The 24,250-nt window shown below is 42.2% G+C and overlaps 2 protein-coding genes across 4 annotated transcripts; one reads left to right on the top strand and one right to left on the bottom strand.

Moving 5' to 3' along the window:
• Positions 1 to 198: 198 nt before the first annotated feature.
• otud5a (OTU deubiquitinase 5a) lies at positions 199 to 12,545 on the bottom strand. 3 transcript variants are annotated; one of them, XM_068597848.1, is made up of 9 exons: positions 11,612 to 12,544; positions 8,485 to 8,578; positions 5,517 to 5,581; positions 5,267 to 5,423; positions 5,020 to 5,168; positions 4,077 to 4,262; positions 3,248 to 3,452; positions 3,041 to 3,112; positions 200 to 1,248 (listed from the first exon to the last, which is right to left on the bottom strand). In XM_068597848.1, the coding sequence occupies exons 1-9, from the start codon at positions 12,212 to 12,214 to the stop codon at positions 1,112 to 1,114; spliced, it is 1,668 nt and encodes a 555-aa protein (XP_068453949.1). In that variant the 5' UTR covers positions 12,215 to 12,544; the 3' UTR covers positions 200 to 1,111. The 3 variants fall into 3 exon arrangements, with proteins under 3 accessions (XP_068453951.1, XP_068453949.1, XP_068453950.1); XM_068597849.1 differs by having other exon boundaries at positions 201 to 1,248; positions 8,485 to 8,575; XM_068597850.1 differs by lacking the exon at positions 3,041 to 3,112 and having other exon boundaries at positions 199 to 1,248; positions 11,612 to 12,545.
• A 3,901-nt stretch (positions 12,546 to 16,446) lies between these two features.
• Positions 16,447 to 21,248, top strand: LOC137800620 (uncharacterized). The gene is made up of 10 exons (XM_068597887.1): positions 16,447 to 16,492; positions 17,053 to 17,309; positions 17,874 to 18,027; positions 18,152 to 18,230; positions 18,656 to 18,718; positions 18,850 to 19,052; positions 19,667 to 19,801; positions 20,333 to 20,520; positions 20,845 to 20,993; positions 21,119 to 21,248. Exons 1-10 carry the CDS (start codon positions 16,447 to 16,449, stop codon positions 21,246 to 21,248), a joined length of 1,404 nt encoding a protein of 467 aa, XP_068453988.1.
• The last annotated feature ends 3,002 nt before the right edge of the window (positions 21,249 to 24,250 follow it).

Here is a 24,250-nt window from a genome sequence, read left to right as displayed (position 1 = left end):
AAAAACATCAAACAGCATTATCATACAAACAAATTAATATTTTCTCATTATCAGGACTGAAGTTCTTAGTAAAACGAACAATATTCATGAATAATATTTATGTATAATATATGGTTAACAGATCAGCTCAGTGTGTTTGTGTAGAAAAGAAAAAAAATCTCCCAAACATTTTTCTTCAGAAACAATTTTCCTCTTTTTATTCCAAGAAAAAAGAAAAAAAGGTCTTTTCATCCCAAACGATAAAATAAAATAAAACAAACTTATATTATTAATAATAACAACAATAATAATAATAATAATAATCAATCATTAAGAGGATAAGTATGACAATTCTCACATTTTTTATCTCCTTTTTTAAATTTTTTTGTCGCTTTTTCTCTATGATGATATTGGTCGTGGTCGATTAAACATGCAGCTAAATAAGTCCGATGATGATAATGATGATGGTGGTGGTTTGGAGGAGAAGGAAGAGGAGGATGAAGACAGGAGAGAGGTGTTACAGACCATGACCATCTTTGTTCCCCAGATGACGGAAACTGAACTGCTTGACACAAAATGGCCACCAGCGGGAGCTACGAGGTTAGCTAAGCTAAGGAAAGTAGCTTTAAAACGGTAAGACTTGAGGTGACAGCTAGCAATCCTTCTTGAAACCAATGGTCCTGATAGCCTCAGAGCTAACAGCCCAAACTGTTGACACCAAAGCAAAGATATTAAAATTTAAAACTGATGTTTGTGAATTTCAAAATAAAATCCTCCAATCACAACTGATCCCAAATCAGCAATAAGACGGAGCCCCATGTGGGTTGTAACCAAGAAAAGAAAGGGGGGTAATGCTGGATCACTATTGGCTGGAAGGAGAGGGTTATGGGAGCGATGAAAAAAGAGAGGAAAGGAGGAAAGGAAAGGAGACGAGTGATGATCTAATGAGTTGAAATGTCTGCAGAAAAAAACAAGTGTGCATTTCTTTGTTTGATGTTTTATTTTTTTCCCTGGTCAATCTCCTTTTGAGGGTCAAAGGTGTGGAGGGGAGGGGGGGTTCAAAGGTCATTGTTGTCGGTGTGTCTGTGTGTGTTTTTGTGTGGCTGTGAGTGGTGTGTGCGTCGGCTGGCTATCAGCTGCTGTCGGGTGACGGCTCTCTCTCTCGATGCATGGAGGCGGAGGTCTGGTGTTTCATGCTGTCCAGGTACTCCTGCTGGGACACGGCCAGCACCGACGCCAGGATCTCATCGTCCTCCCAGTCCGTCAGACCTGAAACACAGACCAGGTCCCGGACCAGTTTACAGACCAGGTCACACACCACAGAAACACATCGAGACCAGGTCCCAGACCAGTTTACAGACCAGTTTAAATATTAGTTCACAGACCAGTTTATAGACCAGGTCTTTCCTGCCCCCTGACTCAGTGTAAAGCAGCTGACAGGATGAAGATCTGAGCCTCATCAGATCGTCAGAGTTCAGAACAACCTGGAGACAGTTAATACTGTCTGTGCTCAAGATAAACACTGATAACAAAAACACACAAACACGCACACACACACGGGATGAATAAAGGATATATAAATATATCTAGAGCAAGTAAAATAAGTATTAAACGCATCACTATTCCTCTAAGTAAAACTATATATATAATAGGGCTGGAAAAAGTTGAAAAACATTAACTGATTAATCGCATGATTTTTCTACGATTAATTGCATTATGCGACAAATTTAATAATGAAGTAAAAACTAGTGTATTGCACGCTTTTATTTTAAAGTAATGTTATCAGAACAATATAACAGCACTCTGGAGCAACAGCAAGTTAACATACATAAATATATAGTTTCTAAATCTGTTTTCTTTTTTTTCTGAACAGGTACTGTTCAGAAAAAAGTCTGATGCTTACCTTAAAGATGTATGTTAAAGAACAGCAATTGATTCACTTTATACCAGGGGTGTCAAACTCATTTTAGTGAAGGGGCCACATCATGCCCATTTAGAGCTCAAGTGGGCCAGACCAGTAAAATCACAGCATAATAACGCATAATTAAAAACAATGTTTCTCTATGTTTAAATCATTGGTGAAGGTTTTTAGATGATAAACTCTATTTTAAGGTCTTTAAACAATGACCTAGAAGAATTAAGACCAAAAATTCAGACATCAGCCTTCTGTTTATCTGCCTGCGCTCTCTTCTGCAGATTCCCTCGCTTTGTGACACGTTTGTGGCGCCACTTTCGTGACGTGATCCATGTTTAACGATTTCCAACACTATAATATAAGTGCTCACATCAATTGCGACTGTGGATCAATAGTTTGCATGTCCATCTTATAAGCAGAGGATCAGAAGTTTGAATATCAGCTCTGCTAATTTTGTTAATTAAAAAAAAAAATATATATATATATATATATATATATATATATATATATATATATATATATATATTTTTTTTTTTTTTTTAATACAAAAGCAATAAGTGCTTTTCATGTTTTTCAGTTCAGTTTTTCTTCCTTAGTGAGAAAAGTCCAGTGTGTGTTGTCTTGAACAAGTGCACTGACGTCTGGTTGTTGAATGAGGTGGAGATGTGATGGACAGCTGACAGGTATCAGCGGCGGCTTTGCGCATGCGCGATTAATGTCCAATCTGGACGCTGAGCCTGCAGCGCGAGGTTGCCAGTAGACTGAGCGCCTGTGAAGCTTTGTGATGCGACTCAGCCTCTCGCGGCAGCTGAGAACAGAAACTACATAACAATACGTGCTTTCACGTCAGGCTCAAGTCGGCAAATCGCCTGATGAGGCTACGGAAGCGTGCGCACCAATATTAAATCGCCTTCATAGTAAAAGCCCCCCCCCACCCAAAAAATAAAAAATGCAGTTAACGCATGTTTAAAAAATTAACGTCGTTAATCGATTAAAAAGTTAACGCGATATTAAGGCGTTAACTTGCCCAGCACTAATTATATATTATTATTATATTATATATATATATATATATATATATATATATATATATATATATATATATATATATATATATATATATATATTAGTAGTAGTACTTCTTACCAAACGCTGTAGGTGACATCTCCTGCATGATGGCTCTGTACTCCAAATGATGACGACTCTGATTACTGGGACCTACGCGCACACACACGCACACACTGTCATTAGTTCCATCCATCACAGCTCATGCTGCTCTCTGATTGACAGTGACTACAGTGTGTGTGTGTATGTGTGTGTGTGTGTGTGTGTATGTGTGTGTGTGTGTGTTACCTGGCGCGCAGGGGGAGGGGGGTTTGCTCAGGATGAGCGCGGCCCCGGCGGGGGAGGGGGGCTTGTGGGTTGACCCCGTCGGAAGGTCGGAGTGGGAGTGGGAGGGGTCGCAGTCGCGTTGCCGCGGCGACCGGGCGCTCCAGTCTTCCGGGCCGCTGGAGGCCGCCGCCGTCGCCGAGCTGCAGGTGGCGGTCGCCTTACGGGGCTGAGCGGGGAACACACCCAGACCTGTTAACTGTGTGTGGGTCTGTCTGTCTGTGTGTGGGTCTGTTTGTATGTGTGAGCGTGGGTCTGTCTGTGTGTGTGAGTGTGTGTGTGAGAGTGGGTCTGTCTGTGTGTGTAAGTGGGTCTGTCTGTGTGTGTGTGTGAGTGGGTCTGTCTGTGTGTGTGAGTGGGTCTGTCTGTGTGTGTGTGTGAGTGGGTCTGTCTGTGTGTGTGTGTGTGTGTGTGTGTGTGTGTGTGTGTGTGTGTGTATATGGGGGAGGGTCTGTGTGTGTGTCTTTGTGGGTCTGTCTGTCTGTGGGTCTGCAGTGTTTCCCCTACCATTATATCAGGCCCCGCCCCCTCTGCTCCCTTGTAATTTTCTCTGTAGCGCCAGATCACAACAAAAGTAATTTAAGGTTTCCTTTCCTCAAGAACCTTATTCTTTTATTGATCGCATCTACACGATGGAATGTTATTCATAGAGCACGTTTACAACTCTTTTCTGCTCTCAGTGTCGCGCACAAAATACAGATCTCAGCTCAACATTCAGCATGAATTGCGAGTGGCCTGCAACCTTCCCACTAAAGCTGCAAACTATGGGGAAACACTGGGTCTGTTTGCGTACCTGGCGGGCCTGCTTCTCCTGGTCCTGGAGCCACTGCAGGTAGGACTCCCGGGCCACCTGCTCCTCGATGGCCTCGTTGGTGGCCTCCCAGTCTGTCGCTCTCTTCTTGTCCTCCAGCATTTGCTGCTCAATCCACGACTCCTCTGACGTCTTGATGGCCGACTTCATCAGCGTCTGCTCTGCGTACTGAGATAGGGAGTGGGGTTAGTAACACAGCTCAGACTTCTAGGAGTCGCCCCCTGGTGGTCAGTAGAGAGAATGCAGCTTTAACACATGAAGCATAGACTTCTATACAACCAGAGGCGTTGCCCCCTGGTGGTCAGTAGATAGAATGCAGTTATAACACATGAAGCGTAGACTTCTATACAACCAGAGGAGTCATCCCCTGGTGGTCAGTAGAAAGAATGTAGCTTTAACACGTGAAGCATAGACTTCTATACAACTAGAGAGGTCACCCCCTGGTGGTCAGTAGAGAGAATGCATCTTCAACACTTGAAACATAGACTTTTATACAACCAGAGGAGTCGCCCCCTGGTGGTCAGGAGAGAGAATGCAGCCGGATTGAGCAGATCTGAATCACAGATATTTTTCTTTTTCTATATTTTTCATTTTTCTTTGGCCTGTGTTGGTTAACACCAGGTCAACGTGTGACTGATCTGTGATCAGCTGCTGTCACATGAGAGAACCGTGGGAGAAAGAAACTTCTCAGAGGGTTCACTGTCTGTCGCGGACAGACGTGGTGTCATTGGAGCTTCCTTCGATGGTCACGCCGAGGCGATTCCCATAGTGAAACACCAAACGAAGTTAGAAAAAGAACTTAAACATTGTTCGTAATAGTCGGAAATATTTGGCAGCCAAACCAAATAGTTACCAAGATTTCCTTCCTAACACATTTAATACTTGACAAAGAGGTCTCTGGTCCTAAAAGTTCTGGTTCTAGTACCCCGGGTTTGAAGGCGGGCAGTCCCAGTCCGACCCCAATCGTGGCCTTGTTGGGGTTCACTACCGAGTTGTAGTGGATGTTGCGGTGGTAGCTCACTCTGATTGGCTCGTCGTTGTTCTGGTGGATGCCGTGGAACGTGTTGATTGGCTCTGTAGGAGGAGGAGTGGGGGTGGCGGGTGAGGCTGGTGGGACGTGATTGGCTGACAGATCTGCAGCCGGTTCTGCAGCCGGTTCCTATCGGACTCACCTGTGCCGTACTGATACACCTCCACCGGTCGGTTGTACATCTCGGCCATCGCCTGCATCTCGATGTGGTTTCCGTGGCAATTGTTTTTCCTCTTCCTGTTGATGTATGTGGTGAAGTCCTCTGTCACGTAGTTGGAGAAATAGTCTGCGTTCTTCATCTGTGAGGAAGAGGACGGTTATGGACACAGACAGGAGGAGACGCTGGAGGAAGAGGAGCGTCATGAAGACAGACAGGAGCAGCAGAGACTCACCAGGTAGTCCATACAGTGTTTCCTGACCACTTCATGCATGTCCTGATCCCCGTACACCTGGTCAGCTGACACACAGAGACACACGCAGGTCAGAGGTCAAACTACGCATTCATGAAAAGAGAAACTGGCATCAGAGCGACCAAAAATAAACGGTTAAGTGTGAAGAATTGTGGAAAGTAGAAGTGGTATATCTCTCCCCGATGTTTTACTCAAACTAAAAAGCATTGTTCTGTAAAAGCTCTGAAAAGACGACGATGAGCTCACGGATGTGTAAACACACCAAGCTTTGTTCTGTTGTCAATCACTTCTACATGTCTTTCTTTGTGCAAGTTGTTTTAACATTGATAATAACATTAACAACATTATTAACAATAATAATGATGAAAACGTGCTGTTATTCAAGCTAACGGGGCCTTTGAAGACAAGACTGTTTGACTCAAACTCTGAAAACAGAACTTCTGTTTTTATTGACTCAAATAAACCTCTAATGTGTGTGTGTGTGTGTGTGTGTGTGTGTGTGTGTGTGTGTGTGTGTGTGTGTGTGTGTGCGCACATATGCAAATGAGCATCACTTTGGTTTGATTTCCAGCAAGTCACATGGTCCGTCACCACGGCAATTCTCAGAACCTCCCCGACAACTTCCTTTTTCTCATCAGAGTGTTTGTGTGAAAAGTCAGTTAGGCACACACAAACCCACACACACCCGCGCTTACGCGCACGCACACACAACTGAACAGCAGCAGGTGTCAGAAACACACAAAGAGATTCTCCCAACACATCACCCAGAGTGTGTGTGACTGTGTGTGTGTATGAGTGTTGTGTTCAGGCCCAGTTCATGTTACAGGTCCGCTTCTAATCCAATTTTTTTAGAGAAAGACCAATATTTACAGTCTGTTGTTATTATTGTTGTTGTTGTTTTCCTCCACCTCAAATAATATAAACATTTCTTATGATGTCTGGAACAAGACCATCACAGTAATTTTAATTTTCCTGAACTGATGTGAGGGTCAAAGGTCACAGGGTGTCATGCGTGCACAGACTGCAAAGCCTTCCGGGGAAAATTAGTCATGAGTGATTTTGGGCTACACAAAATAAATGACCTGCTGCCTTCTGGAAAAGTGGGAAACCATGAGAGGAAACCAGGAGAGGAAACAAGGAGAGACCAAGAGAGGAAACAAGGAGAGGAAACCAGGAGAGGAAACAAGGAGAGACCAAGAGAGGAAACAAGGAGAGACCAAGAGAGGAAACAAGGAAAAGAAACAATGAGAGACCAGGAGAAAAAACCATGAGAGGAAACCAGGAGAGTAAACCATCAGAGGAAACATAAAGGGACCAAGAGAGGAAACAAGGAGAGACCAAGAGAGGAAACAAGGAGAGGAAACAGGGAGAGACCAAGAGAGGAAACAAGGAGAGACCAGGAGAGGAAACAAGGGGAGGAAACAGGGAGAGACCAAGAGAGGAAACAAGGAAAAGAAACAATAAGAGACCAGAAGAGGAAACCATGAGAGAAAACCATGAGAGGAAACCAGGAGAGTAAACCATCAGAGAAAACATAGAGGGACCAAGAGAGGAAACAAGGAGAGACCAAGAGAGGAAACAAGGAGAGGAAACAGGGAGAGACCAAGAGAGGAAACAAGGAGAAACCAAGAGAGGAAACAAGGAAAAGAAACAATGAGAGACCAGGAGAGAAAACCATGAGAGGAAACCAGGAGAGTAAACCATCAGAGGAAACACAGAGAGACCAAGAGAGGAAACAAGGAGAGACTAAGAGAGGAAACAAGGAGAGGAATAAAGCAGAAAACATGCAGTGGCTGCAAAGAAACACCGACAGACTTCTTGAGAATTAATATGACACACACACACACACACACACACACACACACACACACACACACACACACACACACACACACACACACACACACCTGTTTTCACACCAAGTGGTCTACTTTCTGTTTCAGGTGGGCAGCTTTGTCTCTTTAAATCTATATGTGTGTGTGTGTGTGTGTGTGTGTGTGTGTGTGTGTGTGTGTCTTCTGTGAAATGGAAGACGAAGCAGAGAAACACGTTTCTAAAAACAGAAGTGGGTAGAATCAGAAGGAGACCGAGTCCTGATATTGATACCCGATTAGATATTAATTTATAACGCCTCACTGTGAGGAGACATCATGTGTTAACGTCATGTTAACGCACGCACGCACACACATACATGCACGCGCCTGCACAGACACGCACACACACAGTAACATAGTGCCCCCTGGTGCCAGCACAGTCTCACCTCTGATACATCTGCATCCCAACATGCATTTTGTACCCTTAAATCAACAAAAACAATCAAACTAAACACAACTAAAGTCTAAACTAAACAGAAACTCAACAAACTTAATCTAAACTGAACTCAAACTAAACTCAAAATCAAAGTAAATTCTAACTAAACTCTTACTCAAACTGAACTCTAAACTTAAAACAAACAAAACACAAACTTAAACTAAACTCTAACTGAACTTATCTCATATGTATGTGTGTAAAATCTGCTGGTGTGAATGATGAAGTAGATCTGAGATAAAGTTAAATTGTGACAGGTATAAAATAAATGGCGTTCTTATGTTTGTGTGAAAAGTCTCTTTTATAATGTTTGAAATGTATCACCTGTAGAGTTTGTGTTTTATGCGATGACATCACCTCTGCAGCACGTTTCATTTCCAATATCACCTCTGTGTTCTCTCCTGTTATTACTATTACTATTATTATTATCAATAATAATAAATTATTGATATTGCTCTACAGGCTTTTAAAAATATTACAAATAATTCATAATATCTTTTATTCTGTCCAGAAGAAAAACTGTTTCATAAAACTAGCCACGCCTGACACCTGCTGGTGACAAGAAGAACTGCACACACACTTAATGGGATAACCAGGTAGGTGGGTGTGTGTGTGTGTGTGTGTGTGTGTGTGTGTCACTCACCCACGGCTCTGAACAGACACGCCCCGTCCTCCTTCATCTTCTTGATGACGAAACCTTTCTTTTCGCCCAGAGCTTTTTCAAACCAGTGCTCCTGCTGAACGCACACGCACACATGCACACACACACACACACACACACACACACACACACACACACACACACACACACACACACACACACACACAGGGTCAGATTTGCCAAAGTTGGAAAAACTCAGATAATGATGACGCAATCGATTCACACACATGATGATTAAAGAAAAAAGACCTACAAACATAAACAAAATTATTTTTCACAAATACATTCACATTAATTGGAGGATGAGGAGGAGAGAGAGGAAGAATCTTAACCAATATCACATGAGGAAAAACATTTAAAAACTAGTTATTTAGTTTTGACAGCATATATATATATATATGTATATATATATATATATATATATATATATGTATATATATATATATATATATATATATATATATTAACCTGGCAATCCTTTAACGGCGTTAACTATTTGATCATGCGTGAACTTCATGTTGTTGTCTTTTGTTGCATTGGGAGGGGCTTATTGCTTTAAATCTCTCACAGACGGTGTCGTTTAGACCTGGGCATCTTACGGCTCTCCCATTCCGGCCCGTGTGAGGTCAATGAAACATGAAAAATAAGTAAGATGCACGCTATGAACCGGCGACACTGCTTTTACTTTTAAGGCAGGTGTGCGCGCTTCCGTAGCCTCACCGACAGGCAGCGTTGACGAATTGAGCCTGGAGTGAACGCACGTATTGTTATATAGCTTCTGTTCTCGCTCCGCGTCCAGATTGAACATTAATCGCGCATGCGCAAAGCTTCTGACCCCGCGGTTTGATCCACTATGGCAGAGCACTTTAAGTCAAGATCACTTCTGGATCTTTACTCTTCTCTTAAAGAGAAGTTTCCTCACATCACAAGATGTTCAGTGCACTTGTTCAAGCCAACACAGACTTTTCTCACTAAGAAAGAAAAACTGAACTGGAAAACATGAAAAGCACTTATTGCTTTTGTATAAAGTGAATCAGTTGCTGGTCTTTAACATCTTTAAGGTAGGCAACAGACTGAACATGAACCAAAGAAGGAGGGGTTTGTCCCTCACAGGGACCCTTACTAACAGTACCTGTTCAGAAGAAAAAAATTAAAAAATGTATAAACTATGTATGTATGTTAACTTGCTGTTGCTCCAGAGTGCTGTTATATTGTTCTGATTACTTTAAAATTAAAGCGTGCAATACACTAGTTTTTACTATAGTTAAATCGCGATTAATTGCATTCTAATTCAGATTTTTTTTTATTTTAACACTCTTAACAGGAAAAAGCGGATTGGCTTGCTTCATGCAAATGTTTTATTTTATTGAAAAACAACTGCCAAACAGGGCGGTTCAAAATAAAATTATAAAGTGCACATTTCACATAAACAAGGGCGAGAGAGAGAAGTAGAGAGATTATTTTAATTACTTATTGTTTTATTATTATTGTTATCTGTATAAGTTGTATATTTCTGTTTTTCGGATGTGTTTTGATACTTTGGCAGTATTGTTGTTGCAACGTTCATGCCAATAAAGCTGAGAGACAGAGAGAGAGAGAGAGAGAGAGAGAGAGAGAGAGAGAGAGAAAGAGAGGTGAACATAGCAGTCAGGCTTTGTAGATCCTGTCATTGGATGTGATGTGTATTATATCAGCTAGATCCTCGTCCTCCACAACGTTAACAGGCTACACGCAGTAGCATCCATTTAGCTGTGGCTGCAGTACGTTTGTTCTTCGTTGTGGTGTCCATGTGTTTCTGTCTGAAGTCATTCATTTGTGTCTGGCTGTGACGAGGGGGCGCAGAGTTAGCATCAGCTATGTGCTTAACCATCAAGTGGTATTTCAGACTGGATAGCTACGATGATAGCTCATTTCACAATGACAAATGGCTCATATCACTTCGCTCTTGTCAAGGGAACCCTCTGACAACTTTTTGAAAGTAAACGTTCTATCCATTATTCATTCATTTTGCCGTATCACGCTCACCATTCATTCATATATATATATATATATATATATATATATATATATATATATATATATATATATATATATATATATATTTATTTATTTATACACACACACACACACACACACACACACAGAGTTAGTATAATGTTATATATAAGCTTAAACATTTTAAAAATAATGCCAGCAGAACTCAGAGTGGACACCTGGTTATTGTCTCTGTGTGGACACCTGAGCATCCATTGTCTCCTCTATCATGTCCACGCATGTGTTTGCAGTCAATGTTATGTCCGTCTCACCTGTACACAGGTATCTTTATGAAACACCAAGCAGCCTAACAAGAAATTATATTGTATTATTCTGACCCATTTATTAAAGTATAATTATCTCACTCATATTAGTTAAAACCTTTTGTTGGCTGTAACCACTTACTAGCTATTATTACGTCTCATTATTACTCAATAGCGCCTTGAAGCTAACGCTCACTATTACCACATAAATAAAGGTCAATACCATGGTATTACCACATGAATAAAGGTAAATAACCTGGTATTACCACCTGAATAAAGCTTTATAACGTGGTATTACTACATGAATAAAAGGGTTTATAACGCCTCATGACATCCAGAAGCTAATGCTCACTACTTCCACATGAATAAAGGTTAAACATGTGTAATTAACACAAAAAATAAAAAATATTTATAACGCCGCATGAATAAAGGTTAAAAACATGACATTTATAACACATTAATAATGTATTAACACATGAACAAAAAATTAATAGCGCCTCTATGAAATCCTAAAGCTAATGTTCACTATTACCACATACTGAAGATTATTAACTTCTCTATGACGTCTTGAAGCTAATGCTCAAAATTATTACATGAAAAAGGTTAAACACGTGTTATTACCACATTAATAAAAAGGGTAATAACGCCTATATGACGTCCTGAAGCTAATGCCAAATATTACCACATGCTAAAATGTCCATAACGCCTTATTACCACATGCATACAAGGTCAATAACGCCAACAACGCTACCACATCACAACATGTTGCATCCTCCTGCAGCATTAGCACGGTGCTAACGGTTAGCTCCTACCTGCTCAACGGTGGCCGGGTCCATCGACTGCAGCCGGGCCGCGTTCTCGTACTCGTCCTCGCTGTTGTTCCCGGCACCTTCCTCCGGGTCCTGGCTGGAGCCTCCTGATCCGGTCCCCCCGGGCTGGCCTCCCCCGGCCAAAGCCGCCGCCACCCCCCCACCACCTCCGGAGCAGCTGCCCGCCTGCCGCCGCCTCTTGCTTAGTCCAGGCCCGGAGCAGCAGCCGCCTCCGCCGCAGCCGCCGATCACAACGCCGCCGGCCGACGCGACGAGCTCCCCGCGGGCCCCGGACCCCGCCGTCCCGCCGCCACCGCCGTCCCGCCCGTCGCCAGGCGGCCCCCCCACAGGGGACGCGGAGCCGACGGGTGGCGGGGAGGCCTGCTGCGGCCGGGAGCTCGCCTCAATGCTCCGCCGGTCGTCCCGAGCGGAGGAGGGCGGAGCAGGCTGGTAGGACCACGGCGGAGGGGACGCCCTCGGCCGAGCTCCGGTCCGCACCGCGTGCGGGTGCTGGTGCGGGTCGGAGCCGCTCCGACGGTCGCTGTCATCGGCGTGGTCCGAGACTCCGACCCCAGAGCTGGGCTTCTTCTTCGGGAGGATCGTCATGGTGTGTGTGTGTATATGTATGTGTGTGTGTGTGTGTGTGTGTGTGTGTGTGTGTGTGTGTGTGTGTGTGTGTGTGTGTGTGTGTGTGTTAGGGAGGAGGTGGGGGGGTCAGAGGGTGACGAGTCCTCCCTTTCTGGATCAAAAGCGTCGGTGTATCCGCTCTCCGGACCGGCTGCTCGGCTCCAGACAGTGACTTTATGTCCTGAAGGAACCGGAGCGGTCGACGGGGACTCCGGCTCGGCTTCTTCTCGACGACTCGGTTGAACAAAAACAAAACGCGGCTTCTTCCTCCAGCCGACCAGTCCACAAAACATCAACACCGTCTGACGGAGCCGAGACGTCACTTCCGGGTTACGACAGCGATTCTTCTTTTTTTCCTCTCCTTCTTCTTCTTTTTTTTTTTTTTTACGTCAGGCCGTTAATCGGATCTTTATTTTTGTTGTTTTACCAATGAGCAGTTTCTCTAAATACACGTTGTAACCTGAATATACTGGAATCTAGCGTTACAAATAAAATGGTTGGTTTTAAATATGTTTTTATTTGTTTCATCATATATATATATATATATATATATATATATATATATATATATATATATATATATATATATATATATATATATATATTTATATATATATACACACACAGTATTTGTATATATATATGTATATATATATGTATATGTATATGTATATATATATATATATAGAGAGAGAGAGAGAGAGAGAGAGAGAGAGAGAGAGAGAGAGAGAGAGAGAGAGAGAGAGAGAGAGAGAGAGAGAAAGTAAAACTAATAAAAACATAGTTAAAACAAACAAAAGAGTAATGAGTTCCTATTGTTTTGGTAAAGGAACAGCATTCAGGACTAACCTATTATTACTGTACATATAGTAGGTATAGTGTTTTTTATATTGTATATTTGTTCTCTTTCTTATCATATTATGTTTTTAATTCCTAAAGTGTTGACTCAGAGAGACCTGCACACGAATTCCAATGTGTCTGCACTCTTGGTCTATGCACAAATGGCAAATAAAAAACCTTGAACTTGAAATGATGAAAGGAGATTTTGCTCACGTATTTTATTTGGTCATTAAAGGTCAAGTGAGGGTCTTTCTACTGTTTAACTGGAGAAAGTTGTTGTTCAGCCTTTATCTCCCAGAGACCGGCGATGAGACATGACAAGGCTGCAGAGCAGCGTGGGGCAATTTTGATTCAGAGCTTTGTGTCGTCAGCATAACAGTGTAATGACACCCTATGTCTGCTGACGACGCGACCGAGGGCAACATGTAAAAATGAAGAGGAGGGGGCCCAGGATCGACCCTTGCGGAACATCACAGAAGACGGGGAGCAGTCTGGACCTTCATCTTCGCTGTAAGACATATCCACTTCTGCCAGAAAAGTAGGACGAGAACCACTGGAATGTAAATTTGTCTGATAGTCCAATCAGCTTCACATGCGGCTTCCTGTCAGACAGGAAGTCAGTGGTCCACGAGCATGTCGGGAAAACTCGTCCCGCAGCAGAGTAGTAATGATGCTGTTGAGGGCAGAGCTAAGGTTTCAGATGAGTCGAAATGCTAGAGGATGGGTCAGGAAGGGTTTCAGGTGGGACAGGACTAGAAGACTTCAGGACCTCAGAGGTCAGGGGGACGGACCTTTAGTCAAACCAGAGGCCAGTTCCATGTATTTGTAAACACACATGGCTAATAAAGCTGATTCTGATTCGGCTCTCTCTCTTTGTCTCTCTTTGTCCCCCCCTCTCCCCCCCCCCCCCCCCTCTCTCTCTCTCTCTCTCTCTCTCTCTCTCTCTCTCTCTCTCTCTCTCTCTCTTTCTTTATTATTAAAGTAAATTTAACAACAACAAAGTGTTAATACTTCATTTCTTATACCAATTGTAGAATTACTGTTGGTCTGTGATTCCAACAAGCTGATTGGACAGCGAGCTCTGACGTAATCTGGAGTTGTCAGTCACACTGAAACAGACAAAAGAACTGGTTCTGGCGTGGAATGTGTACCTTACTTACTGTAAGTACAGCTTTGAGGTACTTGAGTATTTGCATGTTATCACCCTCCAATCAAACTCCTCCACCTGCACTCCATTTGCACTTGACAACTGTTGTTTGTTTTTTTGGTCTTTTTTCTATTTATTTTGTTTATTGTGTATTATGTTTAAGTACAAAGAGCCAAGTAAAACCAGAGTCAAATTCCATGTATATGAAAAACACACATGGCCATTAAAGTGATTCTGAAAGAAACTATTAAACAGTTTACTGCCAGTTAGTTGAGTTTACTTCTGATCCAGATTTTATACATCTGGACCTCATTTAAGTAAATATGTGTTTTTTATTCCTTGTATTCAGGTGCATTCCATCACTACCAATGCATCGCTCATAATGTTAAAAATAACAATATTATTATATTAATTCTGTTTCCATTATGCGTAATTTTATTTGAATTACTTTACATAATACTGTAGTACTTTTAACCAGTTAGTTGGTCTTGTTTGGTCCTTCCCCCTTTTGTGAACGCCTCTGGCAGCATTAGTGATGATGTTGAGCTCATTTACATGAATTCTTGAGCTGCAGGCAATAAATCTCGGTCTGAACCGGTTCGAGGGACAGAAGCCAGAACGTAGAAGACGTCAGACTACAGTCAAAGAGGACTCACACGGACCGGTCTAGATCCTCAGAGCAGCGTCTCTGAACATCCACAAGACCCATAAAAGGTGAGATTCTCTCTCTCTCTCACTTGCTCTCTCTCTCTCTCTCTCTCTCTCTCTCTCTCTCTCTCTCTCTCTCTCTCTGTCTCTGCTGACAGCCGGGCTGAAGTAAGTATTCATATCCTTTACTGCAAAATTAAAATTAACTAATACAACAATACCTCAAAGGAAAAATACTCTGCTACAAGAAAAGGTTCTAATACCATGAAGTAAAAATACTTTGTTGCAAGAAAAAGTTTTAATACCACAACTACGGGTCTTTACAGGTCCTCGGAGGCCATAATCAGAACCATTTATTGCCATGTAAGCTTTCGCATACAAGGAATTTATCCTGGCGAGAGGTGCAAACATTCAACATTTAGACAATAAACATTTAACAGTAAACAGAGTGCAATCATATTCACAATTAAATCTACAAAACTAAATCAATAGTCGAAATATAAAGTATAAAATTAAAGTTAAAATAACTGTAGAATTCACGGTAAGCAGTACATTGGTCCTTGTAGGCCCCTATAGGTTTTTACATGTCCTGAGAGGTTCCTACAGGTCTTTACTGGTCCCAGGAGGCCCCTACATGTCTATATAGGTCCTGGGAGGCTCCAAGTCGGTACATGTCGTAAGAGGTCCTTACAGGTCTTTACAGGTCCTAATGGGTCTTTGCGTGTCTTTACATGTCGTAAGAGGCGCCTAGGGGTTTTGAGAGTGCGTGTGAACGTTACATGCTGTTTCCTTCTTCTCCGCTGTGGAAAACATCGCGTGGCGGCTGAACATCTATGAGATCCTTGTCAGACTCGTTCCTGTTCTGGTTTTTGGGCTCTTTGGTTTGAGGGACTTATGATTTTACAGTAGAAATGGCTTCACGTGTTTGAGACAGGTCTGACCTGTTCGTCTTCAACAGGAACCGGGTTCATTTGAGTGACGGTCTCGTGGGAAGAAGCTGCTCTGCTTTCTGGTGGTTTTGCGTACGGTGCTCTATAGCGCCCCTCACAGGGGAGGAGTTGGAACACTAGTTGTGTTCAGGATTTTTTGGGTCTGTTGTGATTTTTCCTCCATGTTTCCTGATTACATTAGCTTGATGTTAGCATAATACTAGCATGATTATGATGTTAGCAGGACCTTAACAGGATGTCAGCATAATACTAACAGGATTTTATTATGCTGTTAGCATGATGTTAGCATGCCTTTAGCAGGACTTTAGCATGATGTTAGCATGGCCTAACCATAATGTTAGCATGACTTTAGCATGATGTTAGTATAACCCTATCATAATGTTAGCAGGACTTTAGCAGGACTTTAGCATGATGTTAGCATGGCCCTATCATAATGTTAGCATGACTTTAGCATGATGTTAGTATAACCCTATCATAATGTTAGCAGGACTTTAGCAGGACTTTAGCATGATGTTAACATGACCCTCTCATGATGTTAGCATGCGTTTAGTATGATGTAAGCGTGCCTTTAGCATGACTCGAACATGTCTCCTCCAGGTCTTCTCTGCTGAAAGGCCTCCTGCATCATGCTCCACCTCCTGCTCTCCGTGGCTGTACTCAGTCAGCTCAAAGGTAAACAAAAGTCATCCAACTAAACTTATTACAAGTCGCATAGCTGTGAACGTTATAATATGCTGATAATAAAGTGGTAACATTGAAACTTAAACATTTATCTTTAAATATTGCAATGTTTTGCTGAGAATATTCTGACTATAATATTTAAATGTTTTTAAGTAAATATATATATATTTCTTATTACATTATATTACTTTTTTTCTCTAAATAGGACAATCGTAATCTTTAATTAGCCTGATTCTAATCTTTTATGTCAGAATATTACAAATTGAAGGGCAAATATCATGTTTCTCTCTTGAAACATTAAATTGTTCATCGTTAAATGTTATTTTTATTATTCCCTATTATTTTTCTTCTCAATATTAGGATTCTTATCCTCAAGTAAATCACCACTTTTCAGGAAAATATTCTCTCAATATTACCATTTAGATTAAAAAAATATTGTAACAGTTTTTTCCTGAACTATGAAGACTTTCTTTTCATAAAATTCCATTTTTTTTTCTCTTCTTTTTGTTGCATAACAATTGCTATTTCTGAACCTTCACTGTCTTCTGCAGGCAGAACGGCCGTTGATGGTGCAGCTGTGAGCAGCACTATCTGCACCGTGACCGGCCCCGCTGTCATCGACTTCAGCGGCCGTGTTAGCTTCGTCCAGGATCGCTGTGCCTACACGCTGATGTCTACGACCGACATCCAGCTGCTGGCTGTGTTCAAGGAACGCCGTCGCCAGGACGTCAGTTTCTTGGACCATGTGATTTTGCGTCTGGTCGGGCCGACTGTCGACATTCGTCTGGGAGAAGGCGGGAAAGTACAAGTACGCCACAGTCAGTGTGAAGGTTTAACTAATGCAGCAGGCATGATGGCCCGCTCTTCCACAAAGACACAAAAACAACGACAAAGAAACAAAACAAAAGCAGTGAGGGACAAAATAACCACAAAGAGAGACAAAACAAACACAAAGAGACACAGAACAACCACAAAGATACACAAAACAACCACAAAGAGACAAAACAAAAACAGAGAGAGAGAAAATAACCACAAAGAGATACAAAACAAACACAAAGAGACAAAACAAACACGAAGAGAGACAAAATAACCACAGATACAAAACAAACACAAAGAGACAAAACAAACATGAAGAGAGACAAAACAAAGACTCAACACAAACACAAGGAGACACAAAATAACCACAAAGACACAAAACAAACACAAAGACACACAAAACAAACACAAAGTCATGCACAAAAAATACTCTAAATGACCAAACAGAGACTGAGACATTGGGAGGTGTTAAACAACAGCTCAGTCAGATTCAGCTCGCCCTAACTCAGCTTTGTTTGTTGTGTGTTTGTTGTGTGTTTGTTGTGTGTCTCTTCAGGTGAAAGACAAAGCGCTGAGCCTCAGCGCTCCTCAGACGGTGCACGGTGTGGAACTCTCTCAGAACAAGGATGGAGTCACCGCCAAAGCGTCGTTCTCCGGCTACACCACCTCCATCTTCTTCGACGGCACCAGCGCACAGATCCATGTGACAGGTGCAGAGATTAGAGAGTGTTGGTGGTGTTGTTGGTGTTGACGGTGTTATAGATGAACACACAGGTGTGAGTTGTGTCTCGCATCCTGATTGTGAGTTAAACATTCTCCGTGTGGCTGCAGGAGGACCAACAGCCCAGCAGGGTCTCTGTAGTAAAAGCAGCTCTCTGGCAGAAATGAAGTTCGCGGAGTTCAGCTCCAGCAGGTGAGAGAACTGAACACCCACGACCTTCATCATCGACCTCTGCTTCATCACTGATCTTCATCACTGACCTCTGATTCATCACTGACCTTCATCACTGACCTCTGCTTCATCACTGACCTTCATCACTGACCTCTGCTTTATCACTGACCTTCATTTCTGATCTTCATCACTGACCTTCATCACTGACCTTCATTATTGACATTTATCACTGACCTTCATCACTGATCCTCATCACTGACCTCTACTTCATCACTGACCTCTGCTTCATCTCTAACTTTGGTCACTGACCTCTGCTACATCACTGACCTTGATCCCTGACCTTGATCACTGACCTTCATCATTGACCTTCATCACCATCCTTGATCACTGACCTCTGCCACATCACTGACCTCTGTGGTCTTCTCCTGTTCGTGTCTCATTTCCAGCTGTAAGACGGTGTCCAGTGAACCCGCCGACAGCCAGATCAATTGCGTCAGTGTGACTGAACGGTGAGCGGAGACACACCTGAAGACCAGCTGTCCTCTGATCCATAAAACACATGCATGCATATATATATATATATATATATATATATATATATATATATATATATATATATACTGTTTATCTCCCTCTACAGATGTAACCTCCTGAAGAAGGCGCCGTTTACCTCCTGTCACAGTCTCGTGAACTCGGATTCCCACGCCACCGCCTGCGCCAACACACTCTGCCGATACCCGGACCTGGACGCTCTCTCCTGCCGGTTCTTGGACTCGTACGGCGCGGCCTGCGGCATGATGGGTGTCGTCGGGGCGAAGGACTGGAGGTCAAAGACCGGCTGCTGTAAGAGCCCAAACCGCCTGTGACCCTTATGACACGTCATCACGCGTCAAATCTTGTCAATGCATATATGAAATATACAAAATATATTTAGTTTGTTTATCCTTCCTCTTGTGTTAGCGTTCTGTTACCATCTCTTGTGTTCACAAGATGGTTTTGTCCCATGTCTTAAATCAGCTGTAAAATACACCATCCATGTTGTATGTTTTAATGTCTCTGGTGTTTTCTTTGTCAGGATACCCCTCGATTTTAATTTTGAAAATGGTGAAATGAACCTTAAGAGAATCATATGAATAAATAAAAGGTTTGGTGTTACCTGACATCTACTCAGAGGTATTAGAAAACATCTGTTAAACAACATTTGTTTTGTTTATTTTTTAATTTTGATATGATGAGTAACATCTTTGGTGTCAATTTCAACCCCTGTATATTTACTTCAAGAAAAAGGCTAAAAAGTTGTTTTTTTTTCCGCAATAGAACCTTATGACAAACACAAATGAAGTCAAAAAGCCTTGATTCAATACACACATTTTATGTGGTTCTCTTTTGCATTTAAAACCTAAAACGGGTCGGTGCCAACCCTGGGCTCGTTACTGATAGGCTCTTCCTTTGTGTAGCTCCGCCCCCCCAGGACGTCTGCCAGAAAGCCTCCTGCAGCGATCACGAGTTCTGCGGTGATGACATCCACGGCCGACCCGTCTGCCTCTGCCGAGCTGCCTTTGCTGCCGGATACAAATCCAAAGATTCTCTCGGTGAGACGGAACATTTTTCGGATGCTTTTGAGTATTTTAGGTGAGGAGAAGTGATATAAATACATATATATACATAGATTTATGTTTTTACATTTCAGAAGACTGAAGCAAAGTGTTTGATGTCCATAAACAGGCTTATAATCCAAACACATTTCACACTAAATTAATATTACGGGGTTCTCTACATTTTTGGTTGGATGACAAACTGCATTTTGTTGAGAAGCAAATTTATTTTGGGAAAGATTCAAAACATCTCAAAGAAAGATGGAGAAAGTTCCGAATGCACTTTTATCTTATTATTTAGCTGATAGCCATAAAATCAAGTGCAAGTGTGCGATATGTTGTCAGTGAAACAGTTGTCTGTATAACCAGAGACATCCAGCTGTGTATCGTCTGCGTAACGTGTGATATTTGACGTCATGCTGTTACAAATAGAAGCGAGCCCAGACAATATATTTGGGCCCAGAATACTTTACTGAGGAACGCCTCAATCTTAATATGTGTCTGGTTTCTCTGTCTGATGGCGTTCAGGCAACCAGACGGTCTGCAAGAAGGACTCCGCCTCCGTCTCCCTGGCTGCTTGTCTGCTGACAGAACGAGGCATCGACCACACGACCCTCCACCTCAACGACCGCACCTGTGGAGGTCAGATGGATGAAAAGACCCACATGGTCACCTTCGGATTCCAAAGCAGCAAATCCTGTGGGGCCGTGATCCAGGTGGGCGATTCTCCCTCCGACAATAGCTTTCATCTAAGTGCTCGTCGGAGTCTGAGGTCGACGTTCTGACGTTGGGTTCTGGGTTTTAGTCTGAAGGAGACAACCTGACCATCAGTTCCACCACTTTTTGAAATGTTTTTTTTTTCACCAGTTTAAACGTCCGTTTCCAAGAGAACTACAGAGTTCATCATCAGGGACGTCTGTCTGATTCATGATAACAAACATAAGTCCTTCAGAGTCCGACGGGCACTTAGTTCAGAGCAGGCTGAGAGGCCCTTGAGGTTCCAGTTCCATACTGCAGTAACACCCTCCCAATCTCTGCAGGCCTCAAAGAAAACCATGACCTTCAAGAACACCATCAAGAACGACATCACCTCTGCTCCGATCTTGCGCAAAAGCGCAGTCAAGGTCGACTTCTCGTGCTTCTACCAGCAGCCGGAAGTCAAGGCCATGCCCTTCAAAATCAAAGGAGGGTGAGCGGTTCAAATCAATAACACCGAGCACAACCTGCCACCGGGTGAAGGGTTTTGGTTCCAGAGAGGAAGTGGGGGGCCTTCTTTGTGGTAATTGAGTACAGTCGGCGGCTGTGGGCCAACAGGGTCAAGGGGGTGAGAGGAGTCCAGGGGGTCAACGGGGTCAACGGGGTCAAGGGGGTCAAGGTGCACCAGTGTCAGGCACTGAATGTGAAGGTAGAAAATCCATGGCCCGCCACTGATTCTGCACAATAGTGAACATACATATAAATCATTACATTTGACAAGGAAATTAATGAAAGTCTGTGTGTGTGTGTGTGTGTGTGTGTGTGTGTTTACAGCAAAGCGATGCAGCAGATTGCCTCTGGCTCCTGGGAGTACAAGCTGTCTACGGCCATTTGTGCTGACATCGCCTGCACAAAGCCCTTTGACTTCTCCGACGGGATCCGGACGGATCAGATAATCTACATAAAGATCGGAACCGACGGGCTGGACGGTAACATCATCACCTTGGCCATTGAGTCGTGCTCTGCCACCAACTCCGAGGGGGGCGGAGACCTGAAATACGACCTTGTCGAGAACGGGTCAGAGTGCTTCTACTGCAGTACATTTTTACACACAAAACATAGGGAGAGTTTATCAAATCCATCTTAACATATTTTTTACTGTCTGGAATAAATACCTTCACTGGAACACAGTATTTGATCGTGTTGTTTAAATACTTTTAGTGTGAAACAGTACTTTTACCTCAACAAATTATTGTCACACTGTATTAGTACCCTTACTGCATTGAAGTAGTTATTGTTCACATTTTGTTTTCCATGCCTTTAATCAAACTCTGTTTCCCAGAAGGCCCCAGACGCCAGCGGGTTACAGGTTTCTGTTCTCTCTGAACAGAATTACCAGAACCAGCAAGCACATCGGTTTAGAACAAAGAACGTACAAGTGGATCGGTTTAAAACCAGAACCATGACATGGATCGGTTTAGAACTAGAACCTATAAGTGAATCGGTTTAGAACCAGAACTTTAAAGTTGATAGGTTTAAATCCAGAACCAATAAGTGGATCGTTTAGAACCTGAACTAATTAGTAGATCGGTTACAAACCAGAACCAATAGATGGATTGTTTAGAAACAGAACCAATCGGTAGATCGGTTACAAAGCAAAACCAATAGGTGGATTGCTTTGGAACCAGAACCTATAAGTGGGTCATTTAGAACCAGAACCTATCGAGTTACAAACCAGAACCAATAGGTGGATCGGTGAGAACCAGAACCTGGAAGTGGATCTGTTTCAATTCAGAACCAATCGCTGGATTATTTAGAACCAGAACCAATAAGTGAATTGTTTAGAGCCAGAACCAATCAGTGGATCAGTTTAGAACCAGAACCTAAAAGCTGAAGATGGACTGGACCAACCTTACTGTTGTTCTTGTCTCCGAGCAGCTGTGGGAGGAAAGACGACGACACGGTGAAGGTGGTGGATGACGGGAATGGAGGAACCATCTTAGCCTTCCAGATGTTTGAGTTCAAAGGCAACAACGATGGCGTCTTCCTCAGCTGCAAGATGAAGCTGTGTCTGAAGAGCGACCCGGGCTGTCGGCCGGTACGCATGTTCTCCATCTTAAAGAAACAGGCGGCTGTTTCATGGAAGTAGAGTTTGAGGCTGTCTGATCTGAGATCAGCTGATCGCTGGATCTCTGTGAGACTGAATAGAACTTCTTTAACTGGGTTTCAGAAATGCCCGAAAGACCGACGTAGACGGAGATCTGTCCGTCCTCAATACGAAGACCAGAACCCGGCCGTCGTGGTCCTGTCCTGGTCCTAGAGGAGACCCTCTGGACTGCTTAGACCGAATACCAGAACCAGGTGAATTTCTCCTCCAGCAGAGTCCTTTTGTGGTGAACACCTTTCACGCTGTCCAGCTAAGAAGCCTAAGCTAACGCTAGATATATTTTGTCAGTACTGACATTCTCCTCCCTTCGTTACTGAATTTGTTTAATCAGAGAAAACTTATAAATATTGCAACTGAGATAGAACCTCAAGTTAAACGGCTGATGTTATGTTGATTGTTGATGGAAAAACTGCTGATTTAGCTTAGCCTAGCTTAGTTTAGCTCAGATTGTTCCAGACTCCATTCAGAAAACTGACATTTTAAAAGTTGTTTGCTCAAACGTTTAATTTGTTTAATGCAATAGAATCTATTAATCTAAAGCGGTAAAAGTGTAAAAACTACTTTCAACTTTGAAACAGTCAAGAATATATATATATATATATATATATATATATATATATATATATATATATATATATATATATATATATACACACATATATATATACACACATATATATATATGTATATATACATATATATTATTTATTTATAAATATATAACTGTCAAAACTATACGAATTAAAACTGTAAAAAGAAATTTAAAAAATAAATGAAACTATTAAAAAAAATAATAATAAGCGAAGCCTCTGACCTTTTGACATGAATGACATGCATAATACCAAGCAGGTGTGAAAGTGTGGGTTCTGTCAGCAGGTTCTTCATCCTCGTCATAAACGTTTCTTCACAGTACTGGTTCAGGTTTAGCTTGTTTAGCAGGTTCTGTAATTCAGAAAAAAGAACCGATTGACTGTCACTTTTTTAAAGATGATTGCGCTGCAACATCTGCATTTTGCAGCAAGCCCTCATGGGTAATATCAGTTTGTCCTTTTAGGTTGTTTACGCCGACCTTCCCAATGATTCCAGACTTCTGCTTCGTCCAGATGTCGTGAGGTTGCAGGGAGTCAAGATCCCATCAGCCTCTGATCAATACTATCTCTGATCAAGACTAACTCTGATCAATACTAACTCTGATCAATATTAACTCTAATCAATACTAACTCTAATGATTACTGTCTCTAATCAATACTAACTCTGATCAATACTGTCTCTGATCAATAATAACTCTGATTAATACTAACTCTAATCAATTATAACTCTAATCAATTATAACTCTAATCAATACTGTCTCTAATCAATACAATCTATGATCAATACTGTCTAATCAATCCTAACTTGAATCAATACTTTCTCTAATCAATAGTCATTCCAATCAATAATGTCCCTGATCAATACTGTCTCTGATCAAGGAATCTCTGTCGTGAACATGAAGAGTTACTTCTTGGGCTGTTTTGTTGTTTTATTTCTTTTGTTTCTTGTCGTGATCAATAAAGTTTGTTTCATCAATCATCCACAAAATTACA

This window comes from Clinocottus analis, unplaced genomic scaffold (assembly GCF_023055335.1).
Source record: "Clinocottus analis isolate CAN_PGR_092001 unplaced genomic scaffold, fCliAna1.0.p SCAF_4, whole genome shotgun sequence".
Lineage (NCBI taxonomy): Eukaryota > Metazoa > Chordata > Actinopteri > Perciformes > Cottidae > Clinocottus > Clinocottus analis.
The sequence above is the reverse complement of the archived record's forward strand: the minus strand, read 5'-3'. Positions and strand labels throughout refer to the sequence as shown.